Here is a 14,360-nt window from a genome sequence, read left to right on the forward strand (position 1 = left end):
AGTATCGTTTCCGTTCTATGTCAATGCGGCCTGTCATTGTTCGAACATTGGATACTCACACCAGGCAGTCGAACGATTCCCCCGTCCTCAAAGCTTGGCGATCTTGGGTTAAGACTCGGATCTCCCAAGTTCGAAGGTTGAGAAGCTCTACTCGCTTTCACTGCTTAAATAGCACAGTGCCAATGTGCATGTGGTTAGCGTGGCTTTGCCGATTTTGAGAAACGACGTTAGAGCGCCTCCAGAATGACTGAACTCAAGGCCATTTTGGCCCAGGTCTAAGATTTTTGTAGACACCTCCACAGCGTCTCCTTGCCGTGGCAGATATATATTCAAAGACCAAGCGAGTTCAGAAGGTGGTGGAGGACTTAAACGGAGCGCAGGTGATGTCCTAGACACAGTGATAGCTCGCTGGGATGTGAGACTATCAAGCGTCATTGAGGAAGCATTGATTGCAATTTTTGGAGAGATGCAAGTTGTCCATGTTAGCTCATGGCATGCCGCTAACGCGCTCAAATCGCCAGCTTTCGTGTGATGAGATTGAAGTCTGATCGGCGCTGCGTTCATCTCTCCCACGATTCCTCACCCTATTGAAGGGCCATGCCTCTTGCTGTAGTTGTCGAGCCAAAGAACGGAACTCACGCTGTTCACCACTCATTGAGGATGACGAAGAAGCGACCCCTGACCTCCGCATGCTCACCAGCGAGGCCTGCAATCTCGATGTTGCCGTCTGGTATGCAGGGTATTCTACGATACCAGATTGCTCGGCTGTCGAGGTAGCGTCGTCAATGTCTTGCATTGCAACATCACTGGGTTGGAGGTTTATATCATCTGCTTGTGCGGGCGCAGCATTCCTGGCGTGGACACATTTGCCAGCAGGACAATCAAAGAGATGCTCCGCAATCGTAAGAGTGTGCTTTCGTCCCAGAAATACCGCACTTGGGAGTAAGGTGCAGACACCCCCAGACTGGTGGCGCAGTGTGCGTTTGAAGTATCTGTAGATGAAATCCAAGACACCATCTTCAGACTTTAGCGTTTGGAGCCTTTGCAGCACCCACGTGAGGAAAGTTGATGGCTGAAGGCTACCAGATGCCATATCCCGAAACGTCTTTGGCCACTGATTCTTCTTTGTCAGGACCGATGTGATGACGGCAAATGCTTCGGGAATATTGATGCCGAACCGTGAGACATTGGAAGAAGCATAGTTACTATCATCAAGTGAGCAAGTCCCCTCACTGCATATCTTCTCGTGTACGAAGGACCAGAATAGTAATTGTGAAGCCATGTCTTGAAATTCTTCGTACTCCAATCTCATATGCTGCACTTCCATGAGTCTGTCTTCTATTGTCTTCTGATTGAGTATGATAATTTGCTTGCACCATTCGATGAATTCGACGGTTTTTGATCTTATGAATGCATTGCCAATGAATTGTCTAGCGATTCTGTCGTGACTGATGTCGAAAAACTTGGACCCGACCCAGAAGTTGTCTGTCGGGTAAGCAAATTCAATCTGCTCCTTAGAGGATAGAAATACTAGTTCCCGATCTTTGGCCCCTGTGGTCAATGTGGAGAATGCGTTGTTTGTAACATTTTCTTCAGTAACACGACGAACAGGGTCGATCGACCAAGAAAATCCGACGGGTGCCCAGAATTGCTCAAGATCCCGATGATAGTGATAGAGTAGTGTTATAGGTGCTAAGAATGTTTCAGTGCAGTCGCTCAGCACGTTCATCAGTATTCGTAAGAGTCTGCCTGCACAACTTGCATCATCCAGTGTGCAAGAAGATCTAACGCAACCGATAGCTGCTGTCATCAAGAAACTAAAAATTGCGAAGTGACAAGAAATATCCTTGATCCTTTGCAACAAGGAGGCAGCAAATTGCTCGTTGGCATATGCATATTCATCTTCGCTCATGCATAGAGTTGTTGGAAAGTAGAACACGACATGTGTGAAACATGTCAAATATGTGTCAAATGAATCTCGGGAGAGACCTCCAGCAGACAGATAATCCGCTAGCTTCAAAAGTTTGTCGATACACCATGAACTCACCGTGTCTGTAGCCTCAGACTCAAAGACTCGATCATGAAGGAGCAGCCGTTGGGGGAAGTAGTGTAGAAGAGCATTGAGGTGATCTGTGAATATATCGATCGCTCGGGGACTCGTCTGCGCCCATCCAGGGTGAGGGAGCTCACGTTGGTCGAGACATTGGACCTGCGCAGACAGTGATAACGACGAACTTGAGATTGTCAAGCGATTCAATTCAGGCGGTCGACTAGTGGTGAACGTAAGCACGGTTGGTGCACTTACAGACTTTGGCAAACGCTGGTCTGTCTGTCTTGATAGTGATAGGCTATGGCCATGCCCAGATCTTGTTGCCGGTTGAGGTTCTGGCATTGTGCTGACCACCGAGCTGAACAAATCTTCCAGGGAAAGGTTGGCATGCTCGAGGGCTAGTGGGCCCCTTCGGTGAGATTGCAGGTTCCATATACCCATTCGAGCGATGAGTTGGCTTTTCCTTCAGGAAATAACATCATGGTGGTCAGCTGATTCATGATCAAGTGACCTCCTCCGACAGCATGCTATGGATTGGTGCCGTGTGTGGAACTTACGAGGGGAAGAAGCCGTGCTCGATAGATAATTTCCCGAGGATCTCTTTCTTCGTGAGGCCTCGAGCATGCCATTCGGTAATCGTATTCTGATGGGAAGCCCATGTTGCTGAAGAGATGGCTTCTGCTCTTCGCGGTTTCTGTGGATCCCATTTACGAAAATCCATGTTACTGCCCATAACTAGGTTGTGATACAGGTCTTGCTCAATAATATTGTGCTGACTTGATGATGTGTTGCCCAATTTTCACGGGGGTAGCACAGACTCGATAGACAGGAAATGTGACATTGAATTCTCCAGATTATTCCCAAATGTTGTGGCAGGAGTGAACCTGACATTCAAGGTTCATAGAGTTGCGTATTGTTTGGTTGCAAGATTGTGGTGCGCGATCAGGCTGACTTCCAGAGGCTGAAATTTGTGACGATCATTTGTTCTGATTTCCTGACAAGGCATCTGCACGCGTGATTCCAGGGTGGTACTCGATCAGCGAATAGTTGCCTTCTGCTTAGGGCCTGATAAGACAAGTGGTTGGTCCTTGAGAGCTTGCAGCAGAATCGTGCAGGGGATGCGAGCGGGGTATAGCGCCCGTGAACACTGAAGGAAATCTCCAAACTCTGCCTAACTCCCACCTCTGAAACCAGCTCTACGTCCGTCACTGAACAGTGACCATGACTGAAGCGCAACCAATAGACGCTGCCCAGTCGACTTGTAGTTCCACGCCCGAGCCCGAATTTAGCGTTAGAAACGGTCAAGGGGTGTGGATGCTGATGATCTGACTATGAAGTCTTTGAGCATGGCGAACCAACAGTGTCAGAAGGCCACGGCGGCTTGGATTTGCCAGTGCTCTGCGGATCAACGGTTGTTAGTGGCCGACTTGCTGGAAGATGTGTTTGTTATTGTTGCTGCCATCCGCTTGTTCCAGGCGGATAAGTTGCATGATCGTAGCCAAAGGTGGAAACCCCGTCAAACATGAAGTCTTGGCCGTACCATTGCAAAACATCGATACCGCTCATGTAAGAATCGTTCGCTTCACTAGGATACCATATTGGGACGTTCACTGGAGAGTCAAAGCTGACTGGGTTGTCAAGCACTTGATGGTGTTGTGTTTGAATGGTGGGGACATTGTTTGATGCGAAATATGGCAGCGGGTTCGAAGGGTATAACGAAAGTGAAGGATCTCGAGGAAGAAGAATCGGAAGATGTTGTTGTGGTACAGGTTGCGAATTGATCCGAGGCCTTATTGTTCTCTGTTCAGTCTCTTTGATCGGATCTTCAGGAGGACCAACTCCAGCTGCGAAATTCGGTTCTTTCAGTGCTTGTGATTTCATTTGTGAAAGAACAACACTGAACGCCCGTGCAACTTGTGAATTGTTCGCAGCATGAACCCTTTTAAACGTCTCTATCAAAGATGTCATGTACTCCACGAATTTCAAATCTTTGGCATCGATTTGAAACTGGGTGCCTGCTCGAGCTTGAGTCTCACAGATAGTCAGAAGTTTTCGAAGAGCTCTGGCGGCATACCCAGTGCGAACAAAATAAAGGTTAGGTAAGACACATAACGTGCTCAGGTCCATGGAGAGAAAAGCATCGAAGATTGAATGAATGGCTGCTAGGCAGTTGAAAAGACACTCTACCCTGGCAGGTGCAACGTGCAAATCTTCCAGGGAAGCCGCTAGACTATCGACCGCGGCTGCAGATGCGGCTGCGGCCGCATTTACTGGTCGTAATGGGGCCCGCAACTCATCAACGTTGTGCTCCGAATGTAAGGCAAGCTCATGAATGAATAAAGCAGTATTTGCTTCGACGTGCCGGGCGTACGCTATGGTCAATGATTAGTGGATGATCTACTTGCCAAACTTTGCAGAACTCACGTTGCGTGATGTCAGAGATGGCATTCTGACGCCAGCGCTCCAGTTGCTGGCGGAAGCCTCCAATTTGATATTGGACTTTGACATCTCGAAGGTCTATTGTGGAGCCGGGATCATCCATGGAGAAGACAGTAGACGCATCTTCAGATATGTGCTGGAGCCGCACAAGATCGACCAACCAGTAGTCGCTCGGTAGCGCTCCTGGGTCTGACGAAAACACCTCGAGGCATTCCTCAATATAGATCGACCATCGAACAAATGCTGGATGTCGCAGGGTGATTGAGACACTGTTAGCCATTAGTTCAGCAAGTCAGATCCAGGTGTTCTTTTCCTACCTTGTCGCAACATAGTAGCAACCTAACCAAGCTCGGCGGCTAGCCAAGGATTCGAGCTGATGCTGGCCTGGGGTTTGTGAAGACATGGATTTATGGGACCTTCGGCCCAAACCGACATCCAATGCCATCGTACTTGCAATATGTATCATCTGATTGAAATTGAGCTCCTTGGTGTGCCTTGGTCGTGCGTAAAATGTGACATGAACAAGCAGAGTTTGAATGATTTCCAGTGTCCTCTCTCCTTTATACATGATCCTTAGAGCCAAGTCTCTAGCAAGCATGTTCGCTAGCTCGGACTTGGACGGGCTATGGATGGAAGCGGTTCCCGCATTCACAATAGCGAAGAAGAGAAGAGGTTGTTGTTCCTTGACTGTGGCGGGGTCGGAATTCGGTGGGAACACAACAAATGGAGAGAATTGACACATCTGCTTATTGTAGCGGTCAAAAGCTGTACATGCAGTTTGCCAGTCGAGGAGTCCACGACTGATTGCTCGATCAATGAGGGCCTCAGAAGTTGGCTCCGTCTCTGACCCTGATCCCTTCCCTGTTGGAACACTCCCCGTGGCGGATTTGGGTGTCGCATGGTTTGAGTTTGACTCTGTTGCGGAGAGAAGTGTGGTCAAATGCTCAATCTTCTTCTCGAGATCGGCCACTCGTTCTGTGGTTTTTCGTTTACGACGACGCGGGATAGACTGCATTACACATTGTCTCCTCGCTCTGATGCATAGCTTACAGGCATTTCCGAGGGCCTCGTCAACTTCACAGCGCGTTTTCATGCGCCGACACGCGATGCAAGCTCTGCTAGATCGTACCTTTCTTGTGCTTGATGGAGAGCGATCTGGATTCTGCGCGTTGTCATCGCTTTCATCGCTTCCATCGCTGTGTGCCCCAGGATCATAGGGGGTAGTCATCATAGGATTGATGAGTTACACCGGTGTGTTGCGTCCTTCAATGATATATAGGACCTGCGCATGTCCGGGCGAAATTGAAAGATACCTAGGTACTATGACTTGAGTTAAATTGCGTACCTTACGAGTCAGACAATCGAAGACGGTCAGGAGTGACTCCCACCGAGGTCGAGACTTTTGCTAGACGATTGACATGCAAGTCGGGTTAGGCATCTGCTTGGCATCCGCCTTGCGCGGTGGTTTCAAGTTCCGAGGTTTATCATCCGAGCCTTCCAAGATATTTAGTTCTATTTTGCGCACGGTTCAGGAGCCTGATGCCTGATTGGAAGGGGCCGTTGCTCCGTGTTAAACGCGTTTTGACGCGACCTGACATTAACATTTTCAACCTGGATCAAGTATCAATTGGCTACAGTCAAGCCTTGATGCTCAGCGCATCCTCTTCTGCACGCGCAGAACCAGTCCCGCGCTTTAATCGTGCGCCATGAACCACCTTGAGAACTGTCCCGACACTGACAAGCAGCATCAGTCCAACCAGGAAAGTTGCGGTCCAGCCAACGTTGATCTTCTCAATCATTGGATTGACAAACGCCGTCCCACCGGCTCCCAGCAGACATCGTACAAGATTGAGAGCAGCGGTGGCTGATGCACTTTGACCAGGATGAATGTCCACCAAGAAAGTCGAAACCACGCTCTGAATCGATATCGCTGTCCAGCCGAGCACAAAGAGCGCAATTACCGGGACTGATATGTGCGTGGCATAGTTCACAGTCCAACCGAATACGAGGACCGCCACACATTGTATACAACTCCAGATCCAGATGGTCCTCAAGCGTGCCTTTTCCGCTGGTACATGTGTTTCGTCTCCACCACATTCCTGGACCATCTTTCGATAGTCATAGTCAAGAAGCTTGCCTGTCAACAAGGTTCCAATGATCGACCCAACTCCATTGGCAAGGAAAAGCAACCCTATCTGGCTCTCACTAGTATGGTAAACTCCTTTCGCGAGCGTCGACAATGCCGTGAGCACCATCTGCCATACCATGTAATGGATTCCAACAAATGCTATGGCAACAAATGTGTTGGGATGCGTCAAAACTCGCAACGATCCTAACAGATCCACCTTCCTGGGGGGTTCTTGACCTTGCTGCGACGCAAACGTGCTATCTTCGATACTCTTGAAGTATCGTGTTCTCTGGTAAACCCCCAAGTACGATTTCGCCAAACCATTGGCTTTGACGGAACCATTTCCAACGATTGACCGCAGCGTTTCGGGGAGAGCAGCAACTACCAGTAGAAAACAAGCAGCGCCATATATCGCCAGGAACCAAAAGACTGCCAGCCAACCCAAGTGGTCGGCTAACAGGCCGCCAATGACGGGACCAATTGCAACTGGCAATAAAAGACCACCCTGGAATACACCCATGTAACCCCCTCGCTCCTGTTTTGTGGTGATGTCCCCAATCACTCCTGCACCAAGAGCGATTGTGCTTGCACTTCCGGTGCTCTGCATACAACGGAGAACCACAAGCTGCGCATAACTTTTTGTTTCCGCGAGCCCGATACACGCTGCGAAGAAGATCAACAAGGTAAGTTGAAAAGTGATGCGGCGGCCCTTGGCATCGCTGAGAGCCCCCCAAACTGTCGGTGAGAGCCCTTGGAATATCATATAACAGGTGACGGTCAAATTGACGAGGTTGGTTGATACATTTAGGTCTTCGGATATTTGAGGTATTGCAGGAAAATATATGTTAGACGCAAATCCCGAAAGAGTTGCGACAATGGAAACAATTCCTATAATCAAGGCTTTCTGGGCCCTCGTAAAGATAGTGAAAGGTGCGACTTCCTCATTTTGTGCGGACATCTTGACTGAATATGTTTGCTTTGGGTTTTTTCTCAAGTTGAGTAAGATCGCATTGCTTTGGGAGAACTCATGCTATATAAACACAATACTCGTGCTGTGAGGCGACAGGGATCATCGGAGTTCCGGAGGGGGTGGCTGCGTTGAGTGACGTATCTCCACTTCAACTTCTAAGCAGCTCCTCGTTAGGTATCGAGAGCTCGGACGATGCTGGAGGAGTGACAGAGTCTGGGAAAGGCATCTCAGAAATATTATGTGGTCAAGAAGAGAATCGGATATTCTGTGCTGGTGCTCTCTGAAGCTTCCTCATAATCCCCTACGAGTAGGTACCCACGGCGATCCCCGCGCCAGAATTAACTAATCGAGGATGGCTTGAATAGTCACTAAACTTAGGTTGGCCCTTCCAAGGAGTCTAGAATAGATCCTCTTTGAGCGATACTGCAAACAGTGCCCCACGGCATTTTACTTGGCGGGTCATGTTATCCATGGGATATGGCCTCTAAGACTCAGCCAGCCAGAAAGAAGTCTTGCGCAAATTGTTCCACGGCCAAGGTTCGTTGTGACCTTGGTCGACCAGAATGTACCAGATGCCGAAATCGAGCTCTAGATTGCACATATGTCGAACCGAAGAGTGTGGACCACTGGCTAACGTCGGTGAGAGAAGCAACAATCAATGACCGTTCCTATCTCGACAATGAGGGAGAGCTCAACTTCGAGTGTATTGAACTGGTCAGGGTGGTGGACGAACACAAAGTCCGTGCTCGGTGGCTCCAGAGTCTGCTCCCTTCAGATGATCAGCGATCGAAACCATACACCGCCGCCACCATGAAATTCGTTGAGCACGTTTTGAGTACATACACAACAATGTTTACAGAGACTTCCTGGCCTCCCTTTATCCACTGGGCACAAATTAAGGTACTGAAAAGTAAGGCCTTGATTGAATTCGCCACTACGAGCCACAGGTGGATCGAACTAGGACTGCTTTCTGTTGATATGATGTCTGCCATGAGTCTTGAGGCAAACATGGATGACTTATATGACTCGGTACGTACCCTAGCTCCTACACCATCCCCAGCAGAAGTCTAATGGCTGGTGGATAGCGAGCGAAATATGACCAGGTGGAGTTGCTGGCTGCTTTACAAGCATATCTGCTCTACACAATGATGCTTTTCTTCCATTATCACACCAAAGACGAGTTCGTCAATACAGATTTCATGGTCAAATTGCAAGATCTGGCTGGAGATGTTGTCGGGAAAGGCACAGTGTGCTTGACCGACACCACCTTGAGTCCTCAAGCCTGGGAGTCGTGGATCATGGCGTCCGCTACTCAACGAACATTATTCGTGCTGTCACTTTTCGACAATCTGGTCAATTTCACTGTTGGTTCACCGTCATTCATTGCCACCGAACTAGCTGAGTTGCTGGCTCCTGCCAGTAAACGGCTTTGGAGTGCGAGCACCCGCGAGATCTGGAAGAAGGCTTACGATCAATACCGTCGCGAGTGGAGTTTGGGTGGCCAGTTTCTCATCAGCGAACTCTGGGTTGCAGACGGACAACGTGATGTTGAAGGGCGGAAACGAATCGAAAGGTGGTTGTCGGGTGTCGACGAGTTTGGAATGATGATCTACAGTGTCACTTCGCATACCTATGGTTGATGGTTGAGACTACGTGCGTGTTGCGAGGCTGTGAAATTGAACCTCGACGCTGTTGGGGATCTCGGCGGTATTTAGTCAATTTCTCCGAAAAGTTGGGGGAGCTTATCGGCTTAGTTTCCCCATATGGTCTTATCTTTAGTTATCGTTCCAGCAGGCCCCTCAGCACCGATTTTTTTTAGTTTGCCCGCAGCTGCGATTGAGTCACTATTGCAACCGTTGAGGATCCTTGTCCTACTGCACGACCCTTCAACCCTCTTTGCCGCATTCCCAAGGCTTAAATCTTCCTTTTTACACCATCGCCATATACATACGCGACAAACACTCGACATTCGACTCCCCATAACAGTCGAAGATGGGAGTCGGACTCTTAGTATCCATCAATCCAGAGGCGATCTCAAAGCCAAACCCCACCGGTCTGACCCTAGACCAGGTGGCTTACTTTGGTCAGACGCTCATTCAAATAACCCCAGAGAACTTCGACTCGAACCTCTCATTTCTACGTCAGAACTTTTCAAAGTTATCTATACTCTTCGACGTCCGAAAGCTCAAAAGCTGGGATAGTGTCGTGGACGTCCTCAACAATGGAGCATCTAAGATCTTCGTCACTTTTGAGCAGTTAAAAGCACTGTCTCAAGAGCAAACCATATCACCCGACCGCTTGGTCCTCACGATTAGTCTCGACAACCCGAAAACAGACCTTACCAAGTTAAAGGCTTTCTTGGAGGCCAATCCGAAATGGAAGACATCAGAATGGGCCGTTGATGGAGACAAGGGAAACGAATATGTCGATGCTGTTCTGAAAGAGCTAGGGAACTATCCACCTAGCTCAGATCAAACAATTTTCGTCACCGTGACCAGAGAGACGGACGGCAGACACCTACTCCACGAATATCCCGGAAATGCACTCATAATCTCCTCCAAGTCCTTGACTTTCGACTCAACTAAGGAAGGAAATGAAAAGCTGATTCCAGCAGTCGACTTAGTCCTTGCTGGTGCGACTCCTGACAGGAAGACTGGGCTATATGCAACAACTGTGGTTGACGAACGTGATGTGGCTCTTGGGCTCGTCTGGAGCAGCAAAGAGAGCGTCGCTGAAGCATTAAAGACCGGTGCTGGTGTCTATCAGAGCCGTAAAAGAGGTCTGTGGCACAAGGGTGCTTCGAGTGGGGATACTCAAGAGCTCATCAGCATGGGTTTCGATTGCGATAAAGATTGCCTGATTTTCAAGGTCCATCAAAAAGGCCGAGGCTTCTGCCATTTAGGAACTATGTCATGCTGGGGTAAGGTATCAGGCCTATCAAGACTGCAACGCACTCTTCAGGAGCGAAAGGTTGACGCCCCTGCGGGATCATATACCAATCGACTATTCAATGACCCCAAACTCGTAAATGCCAAGATCAAGGAGGAAGCCGATGAGCTTTGCGAAGCTTCAACGAAGGAAGAGATCGCCTCCGAGGCGGCAGATTTACTGTACTTTGCACTTGCAAGGTGTATAGCTGCGGATGTTACACTCGAAGACATTGAAAGAAATCTGGACCTCAAGAGCCTCAAAGTCAAGCGGAGGAAGGGTGATGCGAAACCACAATATGTTGACGAGGAAGTTACCAATGGAGCAAAAAATCAGCCCGAGGAGAAGATCACGAACGGTCATCAAGATGAAGAAGTCAAGGAAGCCGCCTCGATACCAAAAGCACCCTCAGATCCGGCGGGCACAGCATCTGGAAGGATACAAATGAAACGCTATTCCACATCACAAGCCTTCTCAGACGATGTCCTGAGATCTGCTCTGCAGCGGCCCTCACAAAAGTCGAACGAAAAAATCATGGCGCTGGTCCAACCGATCATTGCAGATGTTCGCGAAAAAGGCGACTCTGCTGTGTTGAAGTACACGCACAAGTTCGAAAAGGCCACGAGCCTCAAATCGCCTGTCTTGAAAGCCCCCTTTCCCGAATCTCTTATGCAACTGCCTGAAGAGACGATCAAAGCGATCAACACGTCCTATCATAACATCCTCAAATTCCACTCCGCACAGAAACCCTCTGCCCCACTTGTGGTGGACACAATGCCAGGTGTGACCTGTTCACGATTCTCGAGACCAATCGAAAAGGTTGGCCTCTACATCCCTGGCGGCACAGCCGTCCTACCCTCGACAGCTCTCATGCTCGGAGTTCCCGCCATGGCAGCCGGATGCAAAAACATTGTGATGGCCTCTCCCCCACGGGCCGACGGCACAATCACCCCCGAGATCGTCTACATTGCACACAAAGTGGGTGCCGAAGCCATCGTCCTCGCAGGCGGCGCACAGGCCGTCGCCGCCATGGCATATGGCACCGAGTCGATCACGAAGGTCGACAAGATCCTCGGTCCAGGCAACCAATTTGTGACGGCCGCCAAAATGATCGTTTCCAATGACACCTCCGCGGCCGTTTCAATCGACATGCCCGCAGGTCCATCCGAAGTGCTGGTCGTCGCAGACAAAACTGCCGACCCGGCCTTCGTGGCCAGCGATCTCCTCTCGCAAGCCGAACACGGCACCGACAGCCAAGTCGTGCTCATCGCCGTGGACCTCACGGAAGGGCAACTCCAAGCCATCGAAGACGAAGTGCACAAACAAGCGCACGAACTCCCACGCGTCGACATCGTGCGCGGCGCCATCGAACACAGCATCACCATCTCCGTGCCGGACATGGCCTCGGCGCTCAAATGGTCCAACCACTACGCACCGGAACACTTGATCCTGCAGACGGCCAACCCGCACGCCGCCTTCCCGGACATCCAGAACGCGGGGTCCGTGTTCATCGGGCAGTGGACGCCCGAGAGCGTGGGGGACTACAGCGCGGGCGTCAACCACAGCCTGCCGACGTACGGCTACGCGCGACAGTACAGCGGGGTCAACCTGGGCAGTTTCATGAAGAACATCACCAGCTCCGAGGTGACGGAGCAGGGCGTCGGCGAGGTCGGGTTCGCCGTCATGGAGCTGGCGCGCGTCGAGGGCCTGGATGCCCATCGTCGCGCCATGGAGTTGCGCATGGAGCGTTTGGGCCTGGTGCCGAAGCGCGCTGTGCCTGTGGTGGAGGACCAGGGCGTCGTTGTTCCGCAGCCTGATGGGCTCGAGAAGGACGTGCCTGTGCCTGAGGCTGAGGCACAGGCACAGGTGGCGGGTTCGGATGTGGTGGCCGCATCGAATGTAGAGGTTGGAGAGCCGCAGAGCACCGAGGTGCTGGAGAAGGGGACGGTCGATGCTTTGGCTGCAAACCCTTGAATGCTGCTCTCTCCGTTTTTGGTTCTATAGTGGTGAAAAGTAGTGGTTAGATGGATGAACCTATCTCACGATAATATAGATCATGTCATAATGCCTTTTTCTATTGATTGGATGGATGGCCAAAGTATGGTTTGTTGATGTATCCAATGGTACGATGGTAGATAAACCAATAATCAAGGCTATGTAATGGCCCTTTTCATATAAATTCACTTATTTCATGGCGTGGAACGGGCGTTTTTATCATGCTCGACCCCTGTCATCGTGGTGATAATCTCCCTCACTCCTCCCTGTCCCAGGATGCTGTCCCAAGGAGATAATTCATGCATTCAAATCCTCGTCAATCACAACCTGGTTGGCATCCTGACTGCGCCATCTAGTCTAACGACTTCACCGTTCAACATGGGGTTTTCCACCATGTCTCGAATCAATCGGGCAAACTCTTCGGCCTTACCCATACGTTTGGGATATTGGAGCATTTCCGAATTGATGGCGGCACGGCCACCAGTACTTTCCTTTGGCTTTGGGGCCGAGGAACCCCCATTCTTCGGCGGCGGTGGTGGTTTGGGAATGGTCATTCCGGTTTGGAATGCACCGGGTGCGATGCCCAGGACTCGGATGCCTGCTTTTTGGCCCAATTCTCGTGCCAGCGGTAAGACAATGCTACGGACGGCACCTTTGCTGGCGGAGTAAGCTAGCTGACCGACTTGACCTTCGAAGGCGGCAACGGAAGAGACGACTATAATGACGCCTCGCTCTCCATCTTCGCCCCAGGGTTCATTTAAAGAGAGATGTGGCAGGGTCAAGCGGATGAGATCAACGGTGCCTCTTAGATTGATGGCTAGGGTTCTGTCAAACTGTGCCATGTCCATGTACTTGACTGTTTCGTGTGTGACATTCGGGGGTTGTCTTGGTAAACTCAAGGCTGCGGTACCAATACCGGCGGAGCAGATCGTGCCAGCAAGGGGCTTTGAAGTGGACTCGAGGATCCATCTTAAAGTGGATTTGACAGCAGCTTGGAGAGAGGAAGAAGAGGAGACGTCGGTCTTTGTGAAGAGGATGCGTGACGAGTCGAATGGGGAAGTGGCTTCGGAAGGGGGAGGGTTGAGATCAAGAATGGAGACATTGGCACCATTCTGTACGAGTGTGATGACGGTCGCCAGACCAAGCCCGCTGGAACCACCGGAGACGATGAAGGTGCGATCTTTGATTAGCATGATTGGAATGTGAGGGATAAGAATTGAGAGGGGGGAAGAGATCCAGGAGGGAAGATATAGTGAAATTACAAAGTTGAAATCCTAAGCACGTCCTACCTTGCACCTCGGCATTGGGATGGCAGGACAGGTGGGCTCATGAGCCAGGTGTATTGTGTTTTATATAACCGCCACGTGATTGTCAGCCGCCGCCAGTCATGATAGCATGGATCTCTGGTCCGGTAGAACTGATTGTCATGCAGTGGCAGGCCTGATTGATGATTGATGGTGGACAATATTGGTAAGGGAAGTTGCCATGATGGTGAAAGTCGGAGGTGGAATTAATATAAAGCGTGCTTGTGACATGTGACTGTGCCAGTGGGCCAAGTTGGGCAGTCACGCGTGATGAGCATGCCCATGAGGAAGGAAGGAGCCATGAGTCCATGACTGCAAGGGAAGGAACGAGAGTCCACTATTATTTGGTTACTGCCAGTGAGGGATGCAGCAGCGGCAGCCTGAGCCTGAGCCTGAAACTTGAAACCGACTGACCGTGACCCAAATAACTACATCATTAGAATACCAGTCACGACTCACCACACACTGACCGACATCGTTTCTTGAATTGTCAGAACAATATTCTACGGATAAGAGTCGACACAGCTTACTCCCCACAGTCTCCTG

General features: G+C 50.3%; 6 protein-coding genes across 6 annotated transcripts; 2 read left to right on the plus strand and 4 right to left on the minus strand.

The window, feature by feature from the left end:
* Positions 1 to 487: 487 nt before the first annotated feature.
* On the minus strand, positions 488 to 2,532 carry LTR84_013058 (uncharacterized protein; the record flags this gene model as incomplete). The annotated part of the gene is given in 2 exon segments (XM_064856563.1): positions 488 to 2,513; positions 2,528 to 2,532. 2 exon segments carry the CDS (start codon positions 2,530 to 2,532, stop codon positions 488 to 490), a joined length of 2,031 nt encoding a protein of 676 aa, XP_064707739.1.
* A 964-nt stretch (positions 2,533 to 3,496) lies between these two features.
* On the minus strand, positions 3,497 to 5,717 carry LTR84_013059 (uncharacterized protein; the record flags this gene model as incomplete). Its single annotated transcript, XM_064856564.1, has 3 exons — positions 3,497 to 4,422; positions 4,475 to 4,758; positions 4,807 to 5,717. The coding sequence occupies 3 exons, from the start codon at positions 5,715 to 5,717 to the stop codon at positions 3,497 to 3,499; spliced, it is 2,121 nt and encodes a 706-aa protein (XP_064707740.1).
* Positions 5,718 to 6,126: 409 nt separating this feature from the next.
* LTR84_013060 (uncharacterized protein) lies at positions 6,127 to 7,575 on the minus strand (the record flags this gene model as incomplete). Its single annotated transcript, XM_064856565.1, has 1 exon — positions 6,127 to 7,575. The coding sequence occupies one exon, from the start codon at positions 7,573 to 7,575 to the stop codon at positions 6,127 to 6,129; it is 1,449 nt and encodes a 482-aa protein (XP_064707741.1).
* A 1,020-nt stretch (positions 7,576 to 8,595) lies between these two features.
* LTR84_013061 (uncharacterized protein) lies at positions 8,596 to 9,227 on the plus strand (the record flags this gene model as incomplete). Its single annotated transcript, XM_064856566.1, has 2 exons — positions 8,596 to 8,616; positions 8,673 to 9,227. 2 exons carry the CDS (start codon positions 8,596 to 8,598, stop codon positions 9,225 to 9,227), a joined length of 576 nt encoding a protein of 191 aa, XP_064707742.1.
* Positions 9,228 to 9,579: 352 nt separating this feature from the next.
* LTR84_013062 (uncharacterized protein) lies at positions 9,580 to 12,489 on the plus strand (the record flags this gene model as incomplete). Its single annotated transcript, XM_064856567.1, has 1 exon — positions 9,580 to 12,489. One exon carries the CDS (start codon positions 9,580 to 9,582, stop codon positions 12,487 to 12,489), a length of 2,910 nt encoding a protein of 969 aa, XP_064707743.1.
* A 341-nt stretch (positions 12,490 to 12,830) lies between these two features.
* On the minus strand, positions 12,831 to 13,703 carry LTR84_013063 (uncharacterized protein; the record flags this gene model as incomplete). The annotated part of the gene is made up of 1 exon (XM_064856568.1): positions 12,831 to 13,703. One exon carries the CDS (start codon positions 13,701 to 13,703, stop codon positions 12,831 to 12,833), a length of 873 nt encoding a protein of 290 aa, XP_064707744.1.
* Positions 13,704 to 14,360: the final 657 nt, after the last annotated feature.

Source organism: Exophiala bonariae (assembly GCF_035927105.1).
Source record: "Exophiala bonariae strain CCFEE 5792 chromosome Unknown scaffold_9, whole genome shotgun sequence".
In the NCBI taxonomy this organism is placed as follows: domain Eukaryota; kingdom Fungi; phylum Ascomycota; class Eurotiomycetes; order Chaetothyriales; family Herpotrichiellaceae; genus Exophiala; species Exophiala bonariae.